At 30.6% G+C, this 23,086-nt stretch overlaps 5 protein-coding genes and 1 pseudogene across 6 annotated transcripts, besides 4 other annotated features; 2 read left to right on the top strand and 4 right to left on the bottom strand.

Moving 5' to 3' along the window:
* Window positions 1–748: part of a mobile genetic element that runs on past the window's edge.
* TVAGG3_0623520 (uncharacterized protein) lies at window positions 11–442 on the bottom strand (the record flags this gene model as incomplete). The annotated part of the gene is made up of 1 exon (XM_051240442.1): window positions 11–442. One exon carries the CDS (start codon window positions 440–442, stop codon window positions 11–13), a length of 432 nt encoding a protein of 143 aa, XP_051087029.1.
* A 1,297-nt stretch (window positions 749–2,045) lies between the features above and the next one.
* TVAGG3_0623500 (DNA/RNA polymerases family) lies at window positions 2,046–3,246 on the bottom strand (the record flags this gene model as incomplete). Its single annotated transcript, XM_051240441.1, has 1 exon — window positions 2,046–3,246. A coding segment is annotated over one exon (1,201 nt), but the record flags the coding sequence as incomplete, so codon positions are not given.
* A 1,215-nt stretch (window positions 3,247–4,461) lies between these two features.
* TVAGG3_0623490 lies at window positions 4,462–5,324 on the bottom strand (annotated as a pseudogene). The gene has a single exon. A coding segment is annotated over exon 1 (863 nt).
* Window positions 5,325–6,054: 730 nt separating this feature from the next.
* Window positions 6,055–6,519: a mobile genetic element.
* A 730-nt stretch (window positions 6,520–7,249) lies between these two features.
* Window positions 7,250–8,292, bottom strand: TVAGG3_0623470 (Golgi to endosome transport; the record flags this gene model as incomplete). Its single annotated transcript, XM_001303827.1, has 1 exon — window positions 7,679–8,269. The coding sequence occupies one exon, from the start codon at window positions 8,267–8,269 to the stop codon at window positions 7,679–7,681; it is 591 nt and encodes a 196-aa protein (XP_001303828.1).
* Window positions 8,293–10,018: 1,726 nt separating this feature from the next.
* On the top strand, window positions 10,019–10,273 carry TVAGG3_0623460 (uncharacterized protein; the record flags this gene model as incomplete). Its single annotated transcript, XM_051240440.1, has 1 exon — window positions 10,019–10,273. The coding sequence occupies one exon, from the start codon at window positions 10,019–10,021 to the stop codon at window positions 10,271–10,273; it is 255 nt and encodes an 84-aa protein (XP_051087027.1).
* A 3,170-nt stretch (window positions 10,274–13,443) lies between these two features.
* Window positions 13,444–13,472: a mobile genetic element.
* A 1,313-nt stretch (window positions 13,473–14,785) lies between these two features.
* Window positions 14,786–15,623: a mobile genetic element.
* A 2,837-nt stretch (window positions 15,624–18,460) lies between these two features.
* Window positions 18,461–22,571, top strand: TVAGG3_0623430 (phosphoprotein phosphatase protein; the record flags this gene model as incomplete). Its single annotated transcript, XM_001303826.1, has 1 exon — window positions 21,214–22,395. The coding sequence occupies one exon, from the start codon at window positions 21,214–21,216 to the stop codon at window positions 22,393–22,395; it is 1,182 nt and encodes a 393-aa protein (XP_001303827.1).
* Between the last annotated feature and the right edge of the window lie 515 nt (window positions 22,572–23,086).

Below are 23,086 nucleotides of genomic sequence, written 5' to 3'. Positions count from 1 at the left end.
AATAAAAAAATTAAATATTATTTAAATATAATGGAGTAATAAAATAAATCGGAATTTCTATTAATTTATTGTCAACTTCAACTAATGCATTGCCGTTAATATATCTAACAAATTCAGCTATTGTGTCAAATCTTCGTCTTCTTTTTGTCATTGATTTATTAGTTTTTCCATAATCGAGATGAATCAAAACTTTATCCCCTTGTTTAAAATTCATGAGCCCCGAATTAATTTGTTCACGTTTAACATCATTCAACCTTTCCATTTGCTTTCTAATATATTCCCATTCTTTTGAAATATCATTTTTCATTTCCACTGGTTTCATGTTTATAGTTCTATGCCATGTATTATTATAATAATATACTAACTGCTGTATGATGGAGTCATGATTTCCATCCCAGTATATCTGACCGTTAACCCCTAACGCATCTCTAAGAGTTCTCATTACCGCATCAACTATTTTATTATGAAACGTATATGGAGAGGATGAAAAGAAAAAATTAATTTGTGGGAAATAATGAGTCATAGTTGCCTGAAATCCTTTATCACCATCACCCCTTATATTATCTACTCTTTCATGATCTAGTAAGTATTGAATAGCTCTTCTTGTTTCCTGTTCTGTTTTCCCTTTCACTGGAATGCAATATAAATATCTAGTGTTAATGTTAATGGCAAATAAATAAGTAACGTTTCCTTTTGAATATTCTAAATGATCGATTTCGTATGAATATGGATATGGTGCAAATGAAGGGCGACTAAATTTTTCCTTTAACGGTTGAATTTTTGGGTCAGTTGGTTTATTTAATATTTTGAAATCCTTTTAAAATCTTTTTGCTTCTTTAATGTTTGAAATGGATATAATAAAGTGAATGATGAAGGATTAACTGAAGGAGGAGGCGGTACTGTCGTTGGAGGTTTTGGTGTTGCAAGTGGTTTAATTTTATCTGCTTTGATTTTGGATGATGAAGTTTTGGAATTCATTCCTCCTTTCATTAATTCTGGATGTATTCTATTCATTTGTTTTAAATATGCTGTATATAAAGGTTTGATATACTTTCCCGCTTCGAGTTTATGTTGAAGGATGAATTCCAAAAGTTGATCTTCATTTAAAAGTCGGGCTGAATATGGTTTAACTAATGAATCATAAATTAAAGCTTGTGCATCATTTATGGTCTGAAGAACCTGGGCGTTTTGTTCCTTTAGCTGTTGAACATTTGCTACTTTAGACCTCGGCTTTGGTTTTTGTGGCTCAGGATTATATAAATTATATAATTCATCAATATCTTCTTCTGTTAATACTTTATTTTTGAAATCTTTCAACTGTTTAAGTTGTGATTTAGTTTTTCCCTTTGTATATTCATTATTTTTAATTTTGTCTTTAATTTCAGAAATTATTTTATTATGATATTTCAAAATTTCATTTTTATAATATGGATAATAATATTCCATATCATCACCCGTTATATTATTATTATATTTTTGGAGATATGATTTTAATTCATAATAACTAAGAAAATTTTGATTAAATACTAAATCATCAATTAAAATTTTTAAATCTGTGTTATCCATTTATATAAAAATAAAATAAATGTTTAAGGGTGCCCACCTCTTTGAATCATAGTATCAAAACCATCATTAACATATTGAATCCCATCATTAATGGTTCCTTCTTCTAAAACGGTATCAAATGGTGGCGGTTGTTGTTGCTGTTGATGCTGTGATGGGATTTAAAAAATTCGTTGTGGTTGATTATTTGGAATCTGAAAGTTAAAACCATTTGGTATAAATCGATTTGGTTCCTTTTGTCTCTTCTGTGGCATTTCATTAAAAATAAAATTTTAAATTGTATTAAATAAATGGCATACAACATCCATTTTCACAACATACAGCCTTAGTGTGTGCTCCTGTTAATGCAGTCTTACCGATTGTTAAGCGAGTCATTGACCCGTTTTTAAGTTGTAAATTAATATTCTGACCATCAAATATCACTTTATCATTTATTATATCCAAATATTTTTTAGGTGTTAATTGCTTATTTTGTCTTAAACTAACACCCTTCATTTTTTGTGCAATCTTTTTAAAATCACTTCCATCAATTGAACCGTTGAATGATGTATAACACTTAGGACATAAAGCAACCATGTTATCACCTTGTTTCTCAATTGCTAAACCCAATAATTTTTTCTCATGTGCTTTTTCTTCAGCTTTATTCTTTAATTTAGGTTTAAATTTCTCATCAAAACAGAAGAAATCAAATGGTGCGAATTTGAAAATGTTTTTATCATAAAATTTTTTATCGGTAACAATCGCCTGAAATGCTTGAGTGTTAGGAAGACTTGGATCGCCAGCAATAGCCCAATAAGATGAATCAGTATCACCTTCAATGAAATGAAAACGATTAACATCCATGCATTTATACATAAAATCATAAATGAAAACCAAATACCAGTATTTAGCATTATCTAAAGTGAAGAATGCCTCTTGTAAACATGTATCACATCTATAAAATCTATCTTTAAGCATCACTTGATATGTATCCTCACCTATTTCTCTTATGTTTTTAAACTTATTTGACATACATGCAACGCGTGATTTCTGTGCATTCATTATTTTAGTCTTTGCGTAATTTTGTGTATTCATTGCATCGTAACCATATAATCCATTAAGCGAAATCTTGCAAAATAAACTTTTTCCTTTATTTCCTTCTAATTCAGCCTTTTGTCTTTCGTTCATAAATTCGTTCGCAAATTCATTAAAACAAGTGTTTTTCGTAAATGTTAAAATTGATTGAATGTCATCAATGATAAAATGAAATCTGTCTATTAGATACCAAAGATAATAAGAAGAAAATGGTTGATATTGGTTGTGTGTTGATGCTAATTGAGTTAATTTCCTCTGTTTCTGGTCAACTGGTAGATTGTTTGATTTCATGTAATTATACATAAAACTGCCAATTGTTTTTTCATCTGTGATAATATCTAAGTTTCTTATTATCGGTAAAAAGTTTATGTAATCATTAATGTATTTTTCATCAATGTGACCCTTTACTTCAGCAACGAATAAAGTATTTTTCTTCTTAATTATTCCCAGTGCTTTTGCTTTCTTTGTTGCTGTATCACAAATGATAACACCATTCAATCTTCCCGGCATATACATTTTATGGTCAGTATATTGAATGAAATCATGAGGATTAGATGAAAATGATGAAGGATATAATGAATTAAAGTCAACTCTAACGAAATGAGTCATAATGTTGGTGGTGTCCTCATTTGATACAGTTTTAGTTTCTGGACTATATGAAAGTTTATTAATGTGCGTGATTCATTTAAGATTTACTCTATGTTGAACATTTGATAGACCACCAGTAATTCCATTACGGAGAATGTGATAAGCTTCAACCGAATCTAAAGTCATTGGTAAATTATTTTTTAATGCATAATTTCTTAAATTGATTCTTAAACGTTGAACATCTTCATCTTTATTTGATTTCACGACATTGCAATAACAACACATTAACTGACAATTTTCTTTGGTATGTGGTTTTTCATTATCGATTCTATCTAATGTTGGTTTATTAGCATATGTAAACGCTTTACCACACATTTTACATTTAGATGAAAGGATTAAATCGTGATAGTATTGAAAATCATCCATTGAAACATTATTTTTAGTATCCCTTTCTGCTTTTTCATCTTGTTTCTTATATGATTCAATTTTATATTTCCAATACTTTTTCGTTAATTCAAAACTTGATTCTATCTCTTCCTCAGGATATTTTTCATTAGGATTAAAGTCTTTATATGCTAAAGCGTAACGAATCATTGAAGCATTCGATGATAAAGAAAGATTATGAAGCATATCAATTTTATAAACAAATGTTTCTTCAATAATTTTATCAATTGGGTCAATCATAATTTCAACATCTTTATTGCAATAATGAATAAAATATTCTAATCTATTCTTAAAGTTTTTAGTATCATTGAGATATATTTGATAATCACTATCTGATATAGTTTCTTGGGTTAATGCTGAATAAAATGAATCTTGAGTGAATGGTTCCACTTTATATAATTTTTCTTCGTAATTTTCCCACGTGATGAATTGATAAGGGAAAAAGGATTTAACACGTGATTTATTGTTTCCGAAATCTTGAGTGAATTGGTCTAATGTCCCACTCGCTATATAATTTCTGATGTCAATAAATCTCAATTCATATGGAGCGTTTGTTTTCTTTACAATGACTTGCTTAAATTGAGAAGAAGAACCCAGCATTGATTTTATTTTCCATTTTGCAGTGTTTAAATCACGAAGAATTAAATTTAAATCAAACTTTCCCGAATTAAAACCTATGATATTCACTTTATTGAATTCCTCATCTAGAAGTTCTTTAAATGCTTCCTTCTGTTTTTCATTTAATGTATGGGACAAAGTCCCTGCCGTTTGGTCCGTTTGCGACTTCAATAATTCTTCATATTGTTCAATATTTGATTCAACAACTAATGAACAGGTTGAAAATAAAAACTCAATCCAATCAGAAATAAAAGAATCACTCGAAGTTAAGCAAAAATTCCTCGTATATGTTTTATCATTTAATTTAACCGTTGATGATACCATGAATGGTTTTAAGTAAGCATTCAAAGTTGCACACTCAGAAAGTTGTAATTCTTCTTTAGTCTCCAATGTTTCAAAGTCAAAAGTAATATAATATCTTGTCGGTTTATAATATTTCTGCAAATTATGAGCTAATAACCACTGATATATCTTCTGTTTCGTAATATGTGGTGCATATGGTTGCTGTGTCTTTTGCAACTGAACGTCTTGAATTAATCTTCCATTATTTTCTTTACATTTCTCACAATGCTTTAAAACTTCTCTTTGGTTTTTCCTTTCTGGATCATCACGGATAGAATAAACTTCTTCTTTACAATATGGACAAACTCTATAGCCGGTGAGTGCTTCAACGTCTGTTATTCTGTCAGCGTGAAGTTTTCCACATGGACTCTGTGTTAATAAAATATTTACTGTTTCAAATTCTGGATCTATCATTATTGAATCCACTAATGGAAAGTCTACCTTATTTATGTCCACGTCTTCTGGTTGAGGATCACAATAATAGAAATCAATATTAACATTTAACATTCTCGCTAATCTCTCACTTTCTGATGAAATGTCAAACCTTCTTCATATGAATCTATTGCTTCATTTAAATAACTTCTACGAGTTTTAGGATTAACACCATCAGGAATGTTATAGAAGCGTTTAAATAACCTTCTACCTTCTGCTCTAATTTGATTATCATTCATTTTAGCGGTTCCGTTTTTGTTCATTTTATGTAAGAATAAAAAATTAAAAAATAAATAAAAATAAAGTTTATTTTTTAAAGCCCATAAAATGAATTAAGAACACATAAATTTTTATCATCTGCGACGTGACGAATACATTTTAATTTACTCAAGAATGCGTACCCTGATACATTAAATATAATTCCTGTCTTATTTAATTTCACAACTTTGAAAAGGAATGTATGAATAGCTATAAAATGATGAGAAGATGTTTTATGGGTTGCTTCCATTTTTTCTGAAATAAATGAATAAATATAATGTTTATAAGTTTTCATATCTTTTATATTCTTAATAACGAATGGTATAGACCTTTCAACTTCGTCTTCCTTCGGTGCTGTTCTTTCATATGAAACATTATTGGTATCTTCAATAATGAAACCACAATCACACAAAATTTTATATGTTCCAATGGTTTCTTTTGATATTTTATCTAACAAATCAAAAACTTTATCAACACCTGTGCATTTATTTAAATAATAATTTGTGTAAATATCATGATCTTCTTTCTTAATCGTATTAGTTGCATATGTCACGTTTTTAAGAGCTTTTTTGAATTTCTCAGAATCGAGAGGGGGTGAAAGTAAGATACAAGGGTATTTTTCATTATCAATAAATTGTAACTTATGTTTACGAATAAATTTAGTACCTTCTTCTGAAAGTGTTTCATCTATTTCACCATCTAATAAATTTTGTGTTGATTCTGAGACATAATTTTTATATCTTTCTTCATGAGATTTCTGAACTGCTGATTCTGAAGCTGGGATATTCATTAAACCCTCTACTTCATTTTCATTATATTTTTCAACTTCTCTTAATTCCTTAATTTTTTCATTTATTTCATCTCTTATTTTTTCCAGTTTTTCAATTTCATTGTATTCATCATCATCTTTAATCCGTTCTTCATAATATTCAGGGAAAACATCAGGTTCTTTAGGTTTTTCTTCTTCAGATGTGGGATATAAGAAATTTATAACATCATCTTTATTCATTTTTCCATCATAATCTAAATCATTTAATAACTCGGCAAATTTTTGACAATTTCTTAAATAATATTTACTAACTTCATAACACATCTCATCTAATATATCCTTTATTTCCTCGTTTGTGAATCCTAATTTTTTAACGTTGTTAGTTTTGACGCTCATTTCATACGAATTAAAAATAAATTATTCAAAAATGTGAGACATAATTTTTAAAGTTTATGAGGTCTTTGATTATGACTTCATTAGCTTATTTTGGCTTTCATATTCATTTAATAATTCACAATCTTCATTTTTAAATTGAAGTTTAACCCATTCAGGATTTAAACAATGTTTAATTAATCGCGGAATATCTGACATCATCTATATATATAGCTTCTTTTATAAAAGATAAAATAAATTATTTTAAAATTAATGTTAATTTTTTAATATTTTTATTTTTTATTTCATTATGGTAGTGAATCTTTTATTCATGAAAATAATTATTTCTAATTTCTTTTACTCTCTCGTATATACTAGATTTAAAGAATTCAGAACATTTCCCATAATCTCCTAAATGTTTTCTTATCTTATTGGTTTTCCATTCATTATATGAAACTGTATAAACTTTATCTTTATCTTTGCATCTTTCATCACTTCCAATATATTTATATTTCAATTTTGATTTATTGGTTTCATATTCATTAACGTTTAATAATTCACAGTCTTCCTTTTTAAATAAATGTTTTATGTATTCAGGATTAACAATTCTATAATATTGCTTCCCTTTAAATCTTTGAATATAAACAGGAACACCATCCTCTAAAATTCGATAATCTATTTTATCTGGTTTTACTTGTTGGGTCATTTATGTAAGAATAAAAAAATAAATTATTTTAAAATTAATGTTAATTTTTTAATGATTTATAAATAAATATATTTTAATGCATCGTCTATATATAGATGTAACAAAAAAAGTCACACAACCCATCCTATCCTACTACTAATCAAGGTGAATTTACTGATAAGAGTATTATATTTTATAAAGTGTAACAATATTTCGATAGGGCATTTCCTTCCAAGTACGTTCATGAAACATTTCGCAATTGCCCTTGAGAGAGAATCAGGAAAATTATAACTCTTAAAAAATTAGTATCTGAATCATTCACAGCATGCTCCACATAGATGTATTTACTAAGTTTATTAAGTACTGCTATCAAACTATGAATCAACTCCATTTTAGATTGAGCATAATGAAAAATATAGAAGAAAAATATCATAAAGTAGTAACAATATGTAACATTTTAACAACTAAAATATAGCGCTAATGAAAACTGAAGTTAAATCAGTAATCTTTGCGTTTTCAATAATTTTATCGAGTCAGCAGCATTTCTTTTTTTTATCGTTTGTCTTTCCTAAGTCAACCTTATTCAATTCTGGCTGTTCTAACTTAAGTTGCCTCCAAATTTTGGCTGTAGCTCGAACAAATGCTTCTCTAACGTTTGTTCCAGTATAAGCTGATGTTTCAAGATATTCAAGGTTTCGACTTTCGGCAAATTTACTGATTTCTGCTGCAGAGATTACCCTTGTCTCTGTCAAATCGCTTTTATTTGCAACAATTAAGATTGATGCCTTGTGATCACATAACTGGCGTACATCGGATAACCACTGACTCATGTCTTCAAAGGATTGCTTATCTGTTAGACTAAAAACGAGAAGTACGCACATTGCTTCTCTAAAATAAGCACGGGAAATTGATCTGAACTTTTCCTGACCAGCAGTATCCCATATATTGAGTTTTATTTTATCGCCATCCACTTCTATAGTTGTAGTTTCATATTCGACTCCAATTGTTGATTGAAGCTGTTCGTAAAACTTGTTCTCGGTAAGCCTCTTCAGTAAAGCTGTTTTGCCTACGCCACTTGATCCAATAACAATGCATTTCAATGCCGAAGACTTAAATTCAGTCATTTTACGTCTTGTTCAAAATAACGCGATCGTTTATAGAATCATTGAATTCAAAAGTTGTTAAATATTTGAAGATACTTAATAACCTATAATATAAAGATTCTAATGTAAAAAGCACGTTAAAATTTTCGAAGCTGCAACGTCATGAGATGACGGAATAAAGACACTTCAAATAGATTATCTTCCAACTTAACGAGGTTAAATCCCCTGTGTATAAGAGAAAAGTGGACACCCCTCTTATTTTTCCTTATGACAACTAATCCCTTCTTTTCTGTTTCTCATGCTAGAAACAAAAATAATGATTGGAATGTCCTGATAACTTAATAGATTCCCGATGGTAAGTATAATACTTCTATTAGTTTTCGCGCAAAAGAAAAAATAAATTATTAAATTTGGGCTTCAGCGTTGTTTGCAGCTCTAGACATAAATGTTCGTACAAACACGATAATGTAGTAGTTTTTCTATGCCCTAATGTGTTATATTCTATTAAAATAAAGCTTTATGTACAAAATTTACAATACTAAAATTCAACACATATTGACACACAATTGTAAATGAAGAACTAGAACAAGACTGTTGAGGCTTATGATATGAACAATGGTAATGTATAAATGGTTTATTGAAAAAATATTTGAAATTATAATCCAAAAAACGATGATTCAAAAAATCAAATTCATCACATGCATTTAATCTAAATCGTGACATCGTATACATTACCATTCACATGGTCAAAACTTTTTAATTGTGCAAAATGGTCATGCACATTATCGACTTTAATATAGGTACGGAGGATGTTTTATTGTCGTCTGGAAAAAGTGACAAAATTATTATTGTCGTCTAAAAAGGTGACAAATTATGATTGTCGTCTGGAAAAGTGACAAAATTATCATTGTTGTCTAAAAAATAGATTTTTCAAGCATGTTTCGGTACCTAAATAAAGGAAGAACATCAATTCCATCTATGTATATAGTATGCAAACACGCATGATATATGGAGTAGCTCTTTATCTGGCTAAAAATCCTATTATTTGAAAATTCGCATTGTCGTCTAAAACCGCCAGACGACAATAATAATACCCCATAGGGACGGGAAAAAGGTGTATTCGCCCCACAAAATAGGGGAAGGAAAAGTTTTTTTGGAACTTTGATTATACCAATAATATTCATATTTTATACATATACTATGGTATAAAATTTAGGGTCATATCTTTATTATTTACTGACCAAATAAAAATTTATATGTACGTTAAAAGACGATAAAATTTTTTATTTTTGAAATATAAAATTCGATTTTCTCAAGAACCAACAAAGAAACATTCACAAAATTTTAATAATAATATAAGGATAATATTTACTATTTATTGGTGTTATTATCTTTTTCTAAAAACTTTTCCTTCCCCTATTTTGTGGGGCGAATACACCTTTTTCCCGTACCTATAGTAACATTGATAAAAGCACATGAAATATAAACAGGTAATTAAATATGAGTGGCGGACATTTAAAAAAAAGTGACACACTCATAAAAAGTGACAGGCCTGTAAAGTAGAGGATTTTAGGAAAAGTGATACGCCTGTATTAGCGCCACTAGAGGCCATTGGTGTTTGCACGTTTAAAAAAAGAAAAAGTGCCATTTGTTATGAATGAGGCCATGGTTGTGCGTGGTTGGCATTCATAACATTAAGGCGGCAGTGCACTCCAATGTCTGCCGCCTTGGTTGCCCTTTGCTTTCAGGAGAACTTTCGGCTGAATAACTATGTTATCCAGCCGAAAGTTCTCTTATAACAAGGCACTGCAGAGCGCTGCAGGCCATATACTCCTAATATACAGCCTGCAACGCCCTGCAGTGCCTTGTTTCGTCGCTAAGTTTGGTTATCATTTCCCAATCAGACCAAACTTAGCGACGAAAGCGAAGGATAACTGCGACTTTGAACAGCAGGATAAGCACCTGCTGTCAGTCGCGGTTATCCTTCGCAGTTTACTCGAAAGCTGGGAAACTTTCTTTGAATAAGTTATCATTTCAAGAAAGCTGGGAAACCTTGCCCTAATAACTTGAGCAAATAGACAAAGCTTCCCAGCTTTCTAGTAAAAAGCGAAGGATAACCGCGACTGACAGCAGGTGCTTATCCTTTTCAATTAATATTAATGACCATATTACGCATTTTCGAACATTCTAAACCAAATATATAAAAATGGGAGACGAATGTTAAATTTGCTAGACATGGGGGAGTTGTCTGCAAAGTTTTAGCTCTTATCTCTAGCAAAAAATTAATTTTTAAAAAAATGACCGAATACGTTTCACAGCGAGAAAAAAATAAAAGGCAAGATAGAATTTTCTAGACATAAAGAAGTTGTTTACCGAGTTTTAGCTCTTATCTCTAACAAAAAATTAATTTTTAAAAAAAAGACCGAATACGTTTCACAGCGAGAAAAAAATAAAAGGCAAGATAGAATTTTCTAGACATAAAGAAGTTGTTTACCGAGTTTTAGCTCTTATCTCTAACAAAAAATTAATTTTTAAAAAAAGACCGAATACGTTTCACAGCGAGAAAAAAATAAAAGGCAAGATAGAATTTTCTAGACATAAAGAAGTTGCTTACCGAGTTTTAGCTCTTATCTCTAACAAAAAATTAATTTTTAAAAAAAAGACCGAATACGTTTCACAGCGAGAAAAAAATAAAAGGCAAGATAGAATTTTCTAGACATAAAGAAGTTGTTTACCGAGTTTTAGCTCTTATCTCTAACAAAAAATTAATTTTTAAAAAAATGACCGAATACGTTTCACAGCGAGAAAAAATAAAAGGCAAGATAGAATTTTCTAGACATAAAGAAGTTGTTTACCGAGTTTTAGCTCTTATCTCTAACAAAAAATTAATTTTTAAAAAAAGACCGAATACGTTTCACAGCGAGAAAAAAATAAAAGGCAAGATAGAATTTTCTAGACATAAAGAAGTTGTTTACCGAGTTTTAGCTCTTATCTCTAACAAAAAATTAATTTTTAAAAAAAAGACCGAATACGTTTCACAGCGAGAAAAAAATAAAGGCAAGATAGAATTTTCTAGACATAAAGAAGTTGTTTACCGAGTTTTAGCTCTTATCTCTAACAAAAAATTAATTTTTAAAAAAAAGACCGAATACGTTTCACAGCGAGAAAAAAATAAAAGGCAGATAGAATTTTCTAGACATAAAGAAGTTGTTTACCGAGTTTTAGCTCTTATCTCTAACAAAATTAATTTTTAAAAAAAAGACCGAATACGTTTCACAGCGAGAAAAAATAAAAGGCAAGATAGAATTTTCTAGACATAAAGAAGTTGTTTACCGAGTTTTAGCTCTTATCTCTAACAAAAAATTAATTTTTAAAAAAAGACCGAATACGTTTCACAGCGAGAAAAAAATAAAAGGCAAGATAGAATTTTCTAGACATAAAGAAGTTGTTTACCGAGTTTTAGCTCTTATCTCTAACAAAAAATTAATTTTTAAAAAAAAGACCGAATACGTTCACAGCGAGAAAAAAATAAAAGGCAAGATAGAATTTTCTAGACATAAAGAAGTTGTTTACCGAGTTTTAGCTCTTATCTCTAACAAAAAATTAATTTTTAAAAAAAAGACCGAATACGTTTCACAGCGAGAAAAAAATAAAAGGCAAGATAGAATTTTCTAGACATAAAGAAGTTGTTTACCGAGTTTTAGCTCTTATCTCTAACAAAAAATTAATTTTTAAAAAAATGACGCGAATACGTTTCAGTCAGCAGCGAGAAAAAAATAAAAACTGTACACTGATTTTCATTTTCATTTCCAGTCACTTTACTTATTATTTTTTCTTTTTTTCATTTTAATTATAAATTATTTCATAATACGTTTATTTACGTTACCATTTTCTTTATTTCTTTTGAATTCCATACTAGACACTTATAGAATATTTTGATTGTTAACGTACTTCATTAGAATGAATCCTTACAAAGGGTATGTCGATCGAATTTACCTAATTGGTATTTCCAATCAGATTGAAGAAGGTAAAATGACATGGGAAGAAGCTTGCACCCATGTTCCCATCGCCCTAACCCTTCAATCAAATGATTTCAAATATTTAGATGTTTCAAAATCTTTTTTACAAAATCAATTTAGCTTACAGAATATCCCATTGCCTAAAGGCAAGAAAGGTCGTAGGGTCAATCCCTATGACCAAATCAAAGCTCTTGCTGTGATACATGACCACTGGGCCTTTCCCTGTGGTCAAACAAAACAATGGAAACGTTTGAAATTACAACAAATTGATGTATCTTATAGAGAAGTACGCAGATACTTCAAAGAAAATCATTTCACCAAGACGCGATTAGAGCATGCCGGGCCAGAAACAGCAGTAAGATATTGGGCGCTTTCACCAATCTTATCTGGTACGCAGATGTTCATTATTTTAGGGGTGTTCGTGGCCAGTATATTTATGGCATAATCGACGATTTTAGCCGCAAAGTCCTAGCGTGTATACAAATACCAGATATGCTGGCAGCGACGACAGCGAACGTTGCGGCTTCCGCCTTCATTGAATTTGGCGCGCCCTTATTGTTTCTGGACCGACAACGGTTCAGAAAATAGGGGCGCCTTTCAAGATCTACTTGATCTTTGGGGCGTCCAATGGCGGCATACAGACTCTCATTCTCCTACCAAAATGGGAAGATTGAGAGATTCTGGCCGACATTGGAGCGCTGCAAAGCATTCAGGCTATTCCTGCCTTTATTTGGGAGTACAATAATAACACACCGCATGAAGATCTCCCAATTAATCCATTAACTGGAACAAATTACACGCCAAATCAAATGTATCAGCTGAAACCGAAATACACAAATGCAGATACAGAAAGGTTGTGGCAAATATGGGATACAGATACAGGCATGACCGCTGTTGACACATTCACAGCGTAATAATAAACATAATTTTTTAATTTCATTTTTAACAAGTTTTTTTAAATGTATGTAATGAATAATTTATTAGAATATGATAATGCACATTGTAACAGAATAGAACAATCACCAAATTTTTTTTTGAAATTAAAAAATAAAAGTAAAAAGTATAAAGTAATCTAACCAAAAAAGATATTTAAAAGAATTTTGGAAAAAACAGAATAAGGATAATGATATTATTTTAGATACACAATCGATGTACTGAAGAATAATCCGGTAAAATGATGATATAAAATTAGATTATTTTACAAGTAGCTAAAAGAATAAAACTATAATATAAAATAAATGAAGTTTAATGAAACAATAAAGATTAAATAAATAATAAAGATTTTTATTTTATATCAGTATTGAGAAGAAGTAACAGCTGACACTAGGTAGACAACTTCTTTATGTCTAGAAAATTCTATCTTGCCTTTTATTTTTTTCTCGCTGTGAAACGTATTCGGTCTTTTTTTTAAAAATTAATTTTTTGTTAGAGATAAGAGCTAAAACTCGGTAAGCAACTTCTTTATGTCTAGAAAATTCTATCTTGCCTTTTATTTTTTTCTCGCTGTGAAACGTATTCGGTCTTTTTTTAAAAATTAATTTTTTGTTAGAGATAAGAGCTAAAACTCGGTAAGCAACTTCTTTATGTCTAGAAAATTCTATCTTGCCTTTTATTTTTTTCTCGCTGTGAAACGTATTCGGTCATTTTTTTAAAAATTAATTTTTTGTTAGAGATAAGAGCTAAAACTCGGTAAACAACTTCTTTATGTCTAGAAAATTCTATCTGCCTTTTATTTTTTTCTCGCTGTGAAACGTATTCGGTCTTTTTTTTAAAAATTAATTTTTTGTTAGAGATAAGAGCTAAAACTCGGTAAACAACTTCTTTATGTCTAGAAAATTCTATCTTGCCTTTTATTTTTTTCTCGCTGTGAAACGTATTCGGTCTTTTTTTTAAAAATTAATTTTTTGTTAGAGATAAGAGCTAAAACTCGGTAAACAACTTCTTTATGTCTAGAAAATTCTATCTTGCCTTTTATTTTTTTCTCGCTGTGAAACGTATTCGGTCTTTTTTTTAAAAATTAATTTTTTGTTAGAGATAAGAGCTAAAACTCGTAAACAACTTCTTTATGTCTAGAAAATTCTATCTTGCCTTTTATTTTTTTCTCGCTGTGAAACGTATTCGGTCTTTTTTTTAAAAATTAATTTTTTTGTTAGAGATAAGAGCTAAAACTCGTAAGCAACTTCTTTATGTCTAGAAAATTCTATCTTGCCTTTTATTTTTTTCTCGCTGTGAAACGTATTCGGTCTTTTTTTTAAAAATTAATTTTTTGTTAGAGATAAGAGCTAAAACTCGGTAAACAACTTCTTTATGTCTAGAAAATTCTATCTTGCCTTTTATTTTTTTCTCGCTGTGAAACGTATTCGGTCTTTTTTTTAAAAATTAATTTTTTGTTAGAGATAAGAGCTAAAACTCGGTAAACAACTTCTTTATGTCTAGAAAATTCTATCTTGCCTTTTATTTTTTTCTCGCTGTGAAACGTATTCGGTCTTTTTTTTAAAAATTAATTTTTTGTTAGAGATAAGAGCTAAAACTCGGTAAACAACTTCTTTATGTCTAGAAAATTCTATCTTGCCTTTTATTTTTTTCTCGCTGTGAAACGTATTCGGTCTTTTTTTTAAAAATTAATTTTTTGTTAGAGATAAGAGCTAAAACTCGGTAAACAACTTCTTTATGTCTAGAAAATTCTATCTTGCCTTTTATTTTTTTCTCGCTGTGAAACGTATTCGGTCTTTTTTTTAAAAATTAATTTTTTGCTAGAGATAAGAGCTAAAACTTTGCAGACAACTCCCCCATGTCTAGCAAATTTAACATTCGTCTCCCATTTTTATATATTTGGTTTAGAATGTTCGAAAATGCGTAATATGGTCATTAATATTAATTGAAAAGAACCTTGAATTAATTCAATCTGATCTCACAAAATATTTTAAATTACAAACTTTGTAGTTTGAATAGAAAATTAGTAATAAACTCAAATAACTAGTTTATTTTTGAATAAAAATTATTTGAATTCATTCAATTTTGTGAATTTTCCTTCAAAAATCAAGTTTAAATATCATATTTGCCATATAATTATAAATTCAATGAAACATATTCGAAATTGAAAAGAATGACTTTTTCTGTTCTTTCAATCTTTCAATTTGAATTTTGCAATATTGGATTTCTCATTAAATAGCTATTAAAAACAACAAGCAATTTAACTTACATTCAAATTTATTTGTGTTATATTCAATCTTCTCAAAACTTATAATTTTCGGCTATAGCATGATTATATGCTATATAATATAATAAACCTATAATAGTATCATTCTTTCAATTATTTGAAGAGAAAACCGAAAAAATCTATTTTCGGTCTATAACAGAAAAATGTTAGATATAAAAACTAAAAGTTATTTACCATTTTCACTTCTATTTGCATCATTTGCATTCTTCTTTTTAGATGAAATACAGCAAGTTGAAGTGAGCTTTCGAACAGATTACTTAAATTGGGTCGAAAATGTTCTAAATTTAAAATTTAAAATAAACAAAGAATTTTATATTCCAAATCACATGTTTGCAGAGTCTTTACATTATCGAATTCATCTACCCAGCAAGCAAAACACTGTTGAAATATTCGACAAATATTCAATGGGAGAGCATAACGCATCAGATATTATTCTTTTAAATGAATGGTATAACATATCAGTAGGATATCTCAAGGATGTATTCGTCAACGAAGGGTCTTGCCCAGTTGACCAAAAACATTTTTATATGTCCGAGCAGCCGCCAAGTAATCTAGAATGGATTTACGGGAAAGATGATGCCACGATTAAAAATACTTATGAATACGCTATTGCTGTTGGCCATATAGGTATGGGCTGCTATGGGCATTTTTTTCTTGATGCACTAGGCCCTTTAGCTACTTTTCCAGAAGATATTTTAAAAAAATCAATAATCCTAAATATGTTTGCACTCAGAAAAGAAGAGGATGCGATTCTGCTTCAAGTCGTAGGTTTCGAAAAAGATAGGATAAGATACTTTAATGATACATGTTTTGTTCATCATCTCTATATATTGTATAATCCTTTACCGCATCTGAAACATTTAAGTTATTCAATACAACAATTAACTCTAAAACTGAGGCGTCATTTCAATTTATCTTCTTTACCTCCAAACAGATATGTCTTATCCAACAGAAATGGACAAAGAAGATTTGGAAATCAAGATGAAGTTTTTAATGCAATAAAAAACAGCTATAAAGATATTAATTGGGAAGTAATCTCAGATAAAATGAGTGTACATGAGCAAGCAAAAACTTTCAATGAAGTGAAGTTTTGGTATACGATCACAGGATCTAATCTCATTCGAATGTACTACATGCAACCAAATACAATGGTGATTTCCTGCCAAGTTGAACACAATGATATTGCTATGCAATCAATAGCATACTCCAATAGAATAAGCATGATTTGCTATCGAAATGATCCAAATACAAGGCATTTTGGGTGGGACCCTTTCCAAGGCGCAGTAGATAAAGCAATTAAATATGTTGGATATGGCTTGGAACGATTAAGTAATAAAACAAGATGACTCAAGGTACCAAATAATTTGTTCGTAATAAACATGTTCTTATTTTGTGGCTTAGGAATTTTCGATGTGTGTTTTTATTTTACAGTCCTGTCAAAGGTTCATTCTTACACCTTTTTACTTTTTTCTTAGGGTTACTGATCGCATTCTTTCTGCTCTTTATGCCAGAAAAGAAAGAAATAATTAGTGCAGCCTAATTTATTACTCCAATTGGCAACTATCCTGTATAATGTAATTAGCTGCATTTTGAGTTATTCTCCAGCATTATTCAATTTATAACCAACTTCGTTAATTTTAATCATATTTCAACAGTATCAAAGCATGGAGATAATATCAAGATTATACCTTCCAAAGCTTCACATTAAAATCGATTATTAAAAATCGAAATTTTCCATCTCTAAAATAGAACGACAGAATTCCTCTTAATCTTGAATATTGGAAAATTTAGTAATGAATCGCAATGGATTCTACAACCGATACACAGTACCGTAGATAATCTTTGAACATTTCTGATTTCTCTTTTATAAATTTTGATTTGAGTATAAATAACTATAATTTACGCAATAGTTACTACATTTAGGCTAGTGTAGTACGTTTCCATTCACCTCTTTACTTGTTATTAATCATTATTATTTTACTATATTAAGGGTGCGCTAGGAGGATTACTGATTTTTAATCGTCTTTTTTCTATACAGGGAATGGTTGGCGCTTAAAATATATGGTATATAGCGCACCGCCCGAACCATAAAAGGAACATTCGCGAGACTTCCCAATGATTGATTTTCAAATAAATAGGATATTTAGAATCAGGAGGCTCCAAATATGAATAACATCATCTTATTTTTGAAAAGCTACTAAAAGAATAAAAAGATTTGTGACCCATGTTTTAATTTCCATGAGCACTGTTCAAAAGAAGCAACAGACACTCGCAGTGCGATACAAACTGTCCCAGAAAGACCGGGAAGGGGTCCTCCCTCATGTTTATGGCCCCTTCTAGTCTTTCTGGTGCCGGAAGAAGTGGCGTTTGCTGATATCACAAATGATTTTTAAGAAAGTTGCATTATGAACAACATTCACTTGTTATTGTTTTCAACTTACTTTGAATTTACAAGACTTACTTCGAAATTTGCAATTTAAATAAGCTTGTGGGTTTGGATGATTCAAATTTCGCGGTCAATCAAAAACTAAAATAGGCATGTTATGGAGCTCATATATTCTTTTTGTTCCTAAAAAAAAAATTGCAAATCTTTTTATTGGAAATTAAATTTACTCATTTACAATAAACTTTATTTGCACTTTAAAAAGGATGGACATAGAATTAATTAAATTCTCATGAAAGAATTTATAATATTGAGGATGATTATTGTAGCTAAATGTTCTCAAAATCAACAAAATTGATCTTACGGTATACGAAATTAGTCAAAATTATGATAAGCCTTGAAATTATATATTATTTTGAGAATATCCTCGTTTGCCTTTAAAATAACCCTTACAAATATGTTTATTGGCATTGTGTCTGACATATCTACCAAAATAAGCTATCTAAGCGAACATCTAAATCAAATTACAGAGTTCATGAATAATAATATCGATGGCTATTGATCTCATACAGGAGATTAACACAATTCTGAAGTTTCACTGATTATTGCAGGTGGGCAATTCTTAATAACATCCAATTGCCCAAAATAGTTTAAGGTTGGGCAGTAGTGTAAACATTTCAAAAAAGCCAAAAAATCAAATAACGTACAATTGCCCAAATTTTATTGCCCACGGGCAATACTTCAGTGGGCATAATATGATTATATATTTTCTGATAATTATATTCATATTAATGTAACATTCCTGAAAGTTCAATCTGAAAGCAGATTTGAAGAGAAATCAATTTATGAAATTATCAAATGTAGATGATTTATGTGATTTAAGTAAAGATATAGAACATATGCATCAAGCCAAGTAATTTATACCTATAATAAATTACATGTTTTATGACCAAAATTCCTTCAAAATGAGTATTTTTGTAATTTTCCTCTGAATTCAATACTTTACACTATTTCCCACGTGGGCAATATTTCTTCAAAAATATACCACCTTTTGGCAATTGCGACATGCTTTTATATATAGTAATTCTATCGTTTTTCGACAGGCTTGTCGTGCCTTCAACACGTATTTCGGGGGACTGTAGTTTTATTTTTTTTTTCTTTATGTTCCACGGTATTTTGTTACATAGTTCTGAAGTTCAGGGTTATAGCTTGGACAGTATTTATTCATACTGTCCAATAGTTTCCGAGCTACATGGTATGGTGTATAATTTGTGCAAAAGTATTATTGTTATATATGCCTGTTATATAACCAATTTCATTATCCTCACGCACAGTATACAAATGTCTAACTGTTTCGTTTGGCCGAATTGAAACAAAATTTATATTGTTATATTTGTACAAATCATAAGTAAATATGACATTGAAAAGATGTTGGTCGTGCCAATCCTTGTCCCACAAGAAATACGAAAAGAATAAATCAAGTGCTCGCGTAAACGGTTCAGCGTAGCCAAAAGAAATTCCGGCACATGCTATTACGGCTTCATTTTTAGGAGTTATTCCAAGATCGTTTATAATATTATTGTAAAAAGTATACGATACAGGTTTCCCTTCCTCTATCATGTAGAATTTATCAGGTTTGATGGCATCGTTAAATGGATAGCCTTGAAATATAGTATCAAACATGTCGCATTTCATAATTCGATCAAATCTATGGAAATTTCTTTTCGCGATGTAATAATCCCACAAATATATAAGAGAGTAGTAATTATGCGACATGGTGAACTCGGGTTTACCCATGTTGATGATTTGGCCACCACAAAGTTCAATGTCTAAGATCATTTCTTTAGTTAATTTGCGAAATGCTTCATATCAACAAGGATTGCAACCGTACACTTGCATCCAGTATGTCGTAGTGTTCGCATGAATAAATTGATGTTTTCAATATTTTTTGTGCTTCCTGTGATGATCAAGTCTCTAGGCGAGCTGTCTGATTTGCCATTCCTGACTGTGAAGTTGCAATGATGACAATTAAGAGTTCCATTGAAGTATTTAATATTTAAGTCCGCTCGAAGATAAATGTCTTGATTAATACTGAACCTCCAAGTAGAAATATTATGTTTAAATTGGATAGGCCAAATATACTTTGGAATATTCCAAAGATATAGCGTCGACATCGTTGCAAAAATAAAGAGGAAAGGAGATATGATATTGTATACCAAAAGTGTCAAAGATTTTTTTAATTCAATTTTTAAAGGAATGTTTTGATGGGATGAGCTTACTGATCATAGGCTCTTCCCTTCAAAACTCTGGCCTTCATCGAGGCTAGAGCTCACAATTCATCCCCTCAGAGCCAAGTTCCTCGGCAGTCGTCCTCATTAGGCTCGATCCGAAAAGAACTTGGCTCTGAATGAAAATCATAAGCTCTGGCCTCAGGAAACGCCAGAGTTTCGCAAGTAATCCTCGGGACCGGTTTCCTCAGAGAACGCCGTGATTCGGGGCGGCCGGATAGGAATTCAGTCCCGTGAGAGTGTCCTTACAGAGCTCTGTCCTTTCCTGAGGCCAGATCATGCAAGATCAATCCTCAGGGCTGAGTTTTTCAATGGTCGTCCAAATGATAGACTGTTTCGTAGGAACTCGGCCCTGAAATACATCAAATTACAGGTTCTAGCCCCCACGGAGACCAGGGTTTCGCTAACATCCCTCAAAGACGAGTTCCCTGAGTTTGTACAGATCGCAGACACTTCTCAGCGGAACTCGGCCATGAGATGCATTAAATACGAAGCACTGGTCTCTGCTGAGGCCAGGGCCTCGCTTATAGTCCTTATGGCTCCAAGAAAAGAATCCGGCCCTAAGAACGAGAAAAAATGAATATCTGGTCTCAGCATAGGTCAGAATCTGCAAATTTCATCCTCATGACCGAGTATGAAGGAGATTGTCCTTATCATGGACAGTCTCATCAAGACTCGGTCATTAAAGATAGAAATATCCCTACTCTGACTTCTAGTGACATAAGAGTCTGGAAATACATTCTAATAAGCTTTTCCAATTATCAATGTAGGAGAAAGTGGAGAAAGGAGCCCTTTATCAAGGTTAGAACTCATTTTTAGGCTATTTCGTAATGTTCAGTAAGGTTTTATCCAAATTTGAATTGAGATATTTTAAGATCTTTCAACTCTCACTGTTTTTCATATTCTTAAATAAAAATGGTCTTCGATAAAAACGTCACTTCTGTATATTATAGGGAGGAAAGACATACCGGACATTTTGACCGAAACTAGTATTTGCCATTTTTCAGGTGTATGCCCTTTTTTCTTGGGATTACCCAAAATTAATTAAAAAAAAAATGATTGATGAAGATTTTTCTACACGATTAACAAATCTACTTTCAATATCCACTAGTTATTCAGTTAATGATATAACTTCCTTTTCACAGCTCCGAGTTAGACTTAAAATACCGAGAATTCACTTAGACATTTTATTAAGAATCATCGAAATTACCACAGATATCTTGAAATCAGAGCACAATGTTATGAAAATTCAATCACCAATTCTTATAGTAGGAGATTTACACGGACATTTACTTGATTTGCTCAGAATTATTTCGAAGCATGGTTTGCCACCTAAAACACGCTATTTATTTTTGGGTGACATAGTTGATCGTGGAGAGTTCTCTCTTGAAACGTTAACATTAGTTTTCACATTGAAAATTTTATTTCCAGAGAACGTGTTTATTATCAGAGGAAACCATGAATTCCCAGAAATGTTTGAAACAAACGGTTTCTCAAACGAAATATACAATACATATGGAGAAAATAAAACTCTTATTGAAAAACTTTCGAATTGCTTTGGATATATTCCCGTAGCTGCGATTATTGACAACAAATATCTTTGCATACACGGAGGCATTGGACAAGAAACAGAATCAATCGAGCAAATTGAGCGATTACCTCGACCAATTATTAATTTTACAAATGATTTATTAAATGAACTGGTTTGGTCTGACCCTGCGCCAGGGATTCCTCTATTTATGCCATCGGCACGTGGAGTTGGTTATTTATTTGGACAAAAGGCTGCACAATCTTTTTTACAGAAAAACAATATCGAATTAATTATTAGAGGTCATCAAGTTACATTTGAAGGCATCGAACGAACAATTGATGAAGTACTAACAGTATTCAGCGCATCAAATTATTGCGGCAAAAATGGAAACAAATCCGGAATTGCAATAATTGAAGAAGGAAAGCTTTCAACATTGGTCGAACAACCATTGAATTATATTCTAAGGAGTCAGGTACACTTTTACGATACAGATTTACACTCTTTTGAAACTTCTGGATCAATTAATCAAAATGACCTTCGTGGTCCAAGCCTTCCGAAGCTTCTTGGACTTTCATCAAGATCTCTGCGTGGGAAAAACCCAATTCCACTTGCTCATTCTACTTCACAACCAAACCAAAGAAGTAATCTATCTCATCATCCAACCAAAAAGCCAGTTTCCCTTAGAAAACACTCTCTTATGATATAGAGCAATGAAGTTATTTGCATATACTTATATATTTGTTTTTTATATGTTTTATTTTTACCATGAATGTTTAAAAATATATTTTAATTTATCTGTATTTTCTGGAGCAGCCATCATCATATTTGAAAAAACTTGAACTATTATTATTTCCTAAAATATAGAACTGAAGAGCATTTGATAAAATTAATAGAAGTGAAACTCCTGCATATGGCTTCCAGATGTAAAATCTTTTCATCTATTTAAATAGTTTGATCAATTATTACCTTCAATTCATTGATCGTTTATATTTCATGTATAATTGAGCTTCGCAAAAATGACTTTCTGATCATTTCAATGGTTACGAAATGCAAATACACAAAATTAATAGCAATCATGATTATCTATTATCTACTTTATATATAGTCAGGAGAAAAAGGTGTAAACCGGGCAAAAAGGTGTAAACCTTAAATCTTTAGGGCTAAAAGTAGGAAAGATATTGTCCCCATATGTGTGCGATCTGGGAGGTATGATTAGTTCAAAAATTCAAAATAGATTTAATAATGAGATATTAGCTATTATATGATAACATATATAAATAATAACATAAATAGTTTCCCCATATTATAACAATTATAATTCTTTGAAGAAAATGGATATTTAAAATCTCAAATAATCTTGAATATTTTATAAAAATTACGCATATTGATTTCAATGG

The sequence above is a fragment of the Trichomonas vaginalis genome, chromosome III (genome assembly GCF_026262505.1).
Source record: "Trichomonas vaginalis G3 chromosome III, whole genome shotgun sequence".
In the NCBI taxonomy this organism is placed as follows: Eukaryota; Parabasalia; order Trichomonadida; family Trichomonadidae; genus Trichomonas; species Trichomonas vaginalis.
Note: the sequence above shows the minus strand (reverse complement) of the source record. Positions and strands in the feature narration are given on the sequence as shown.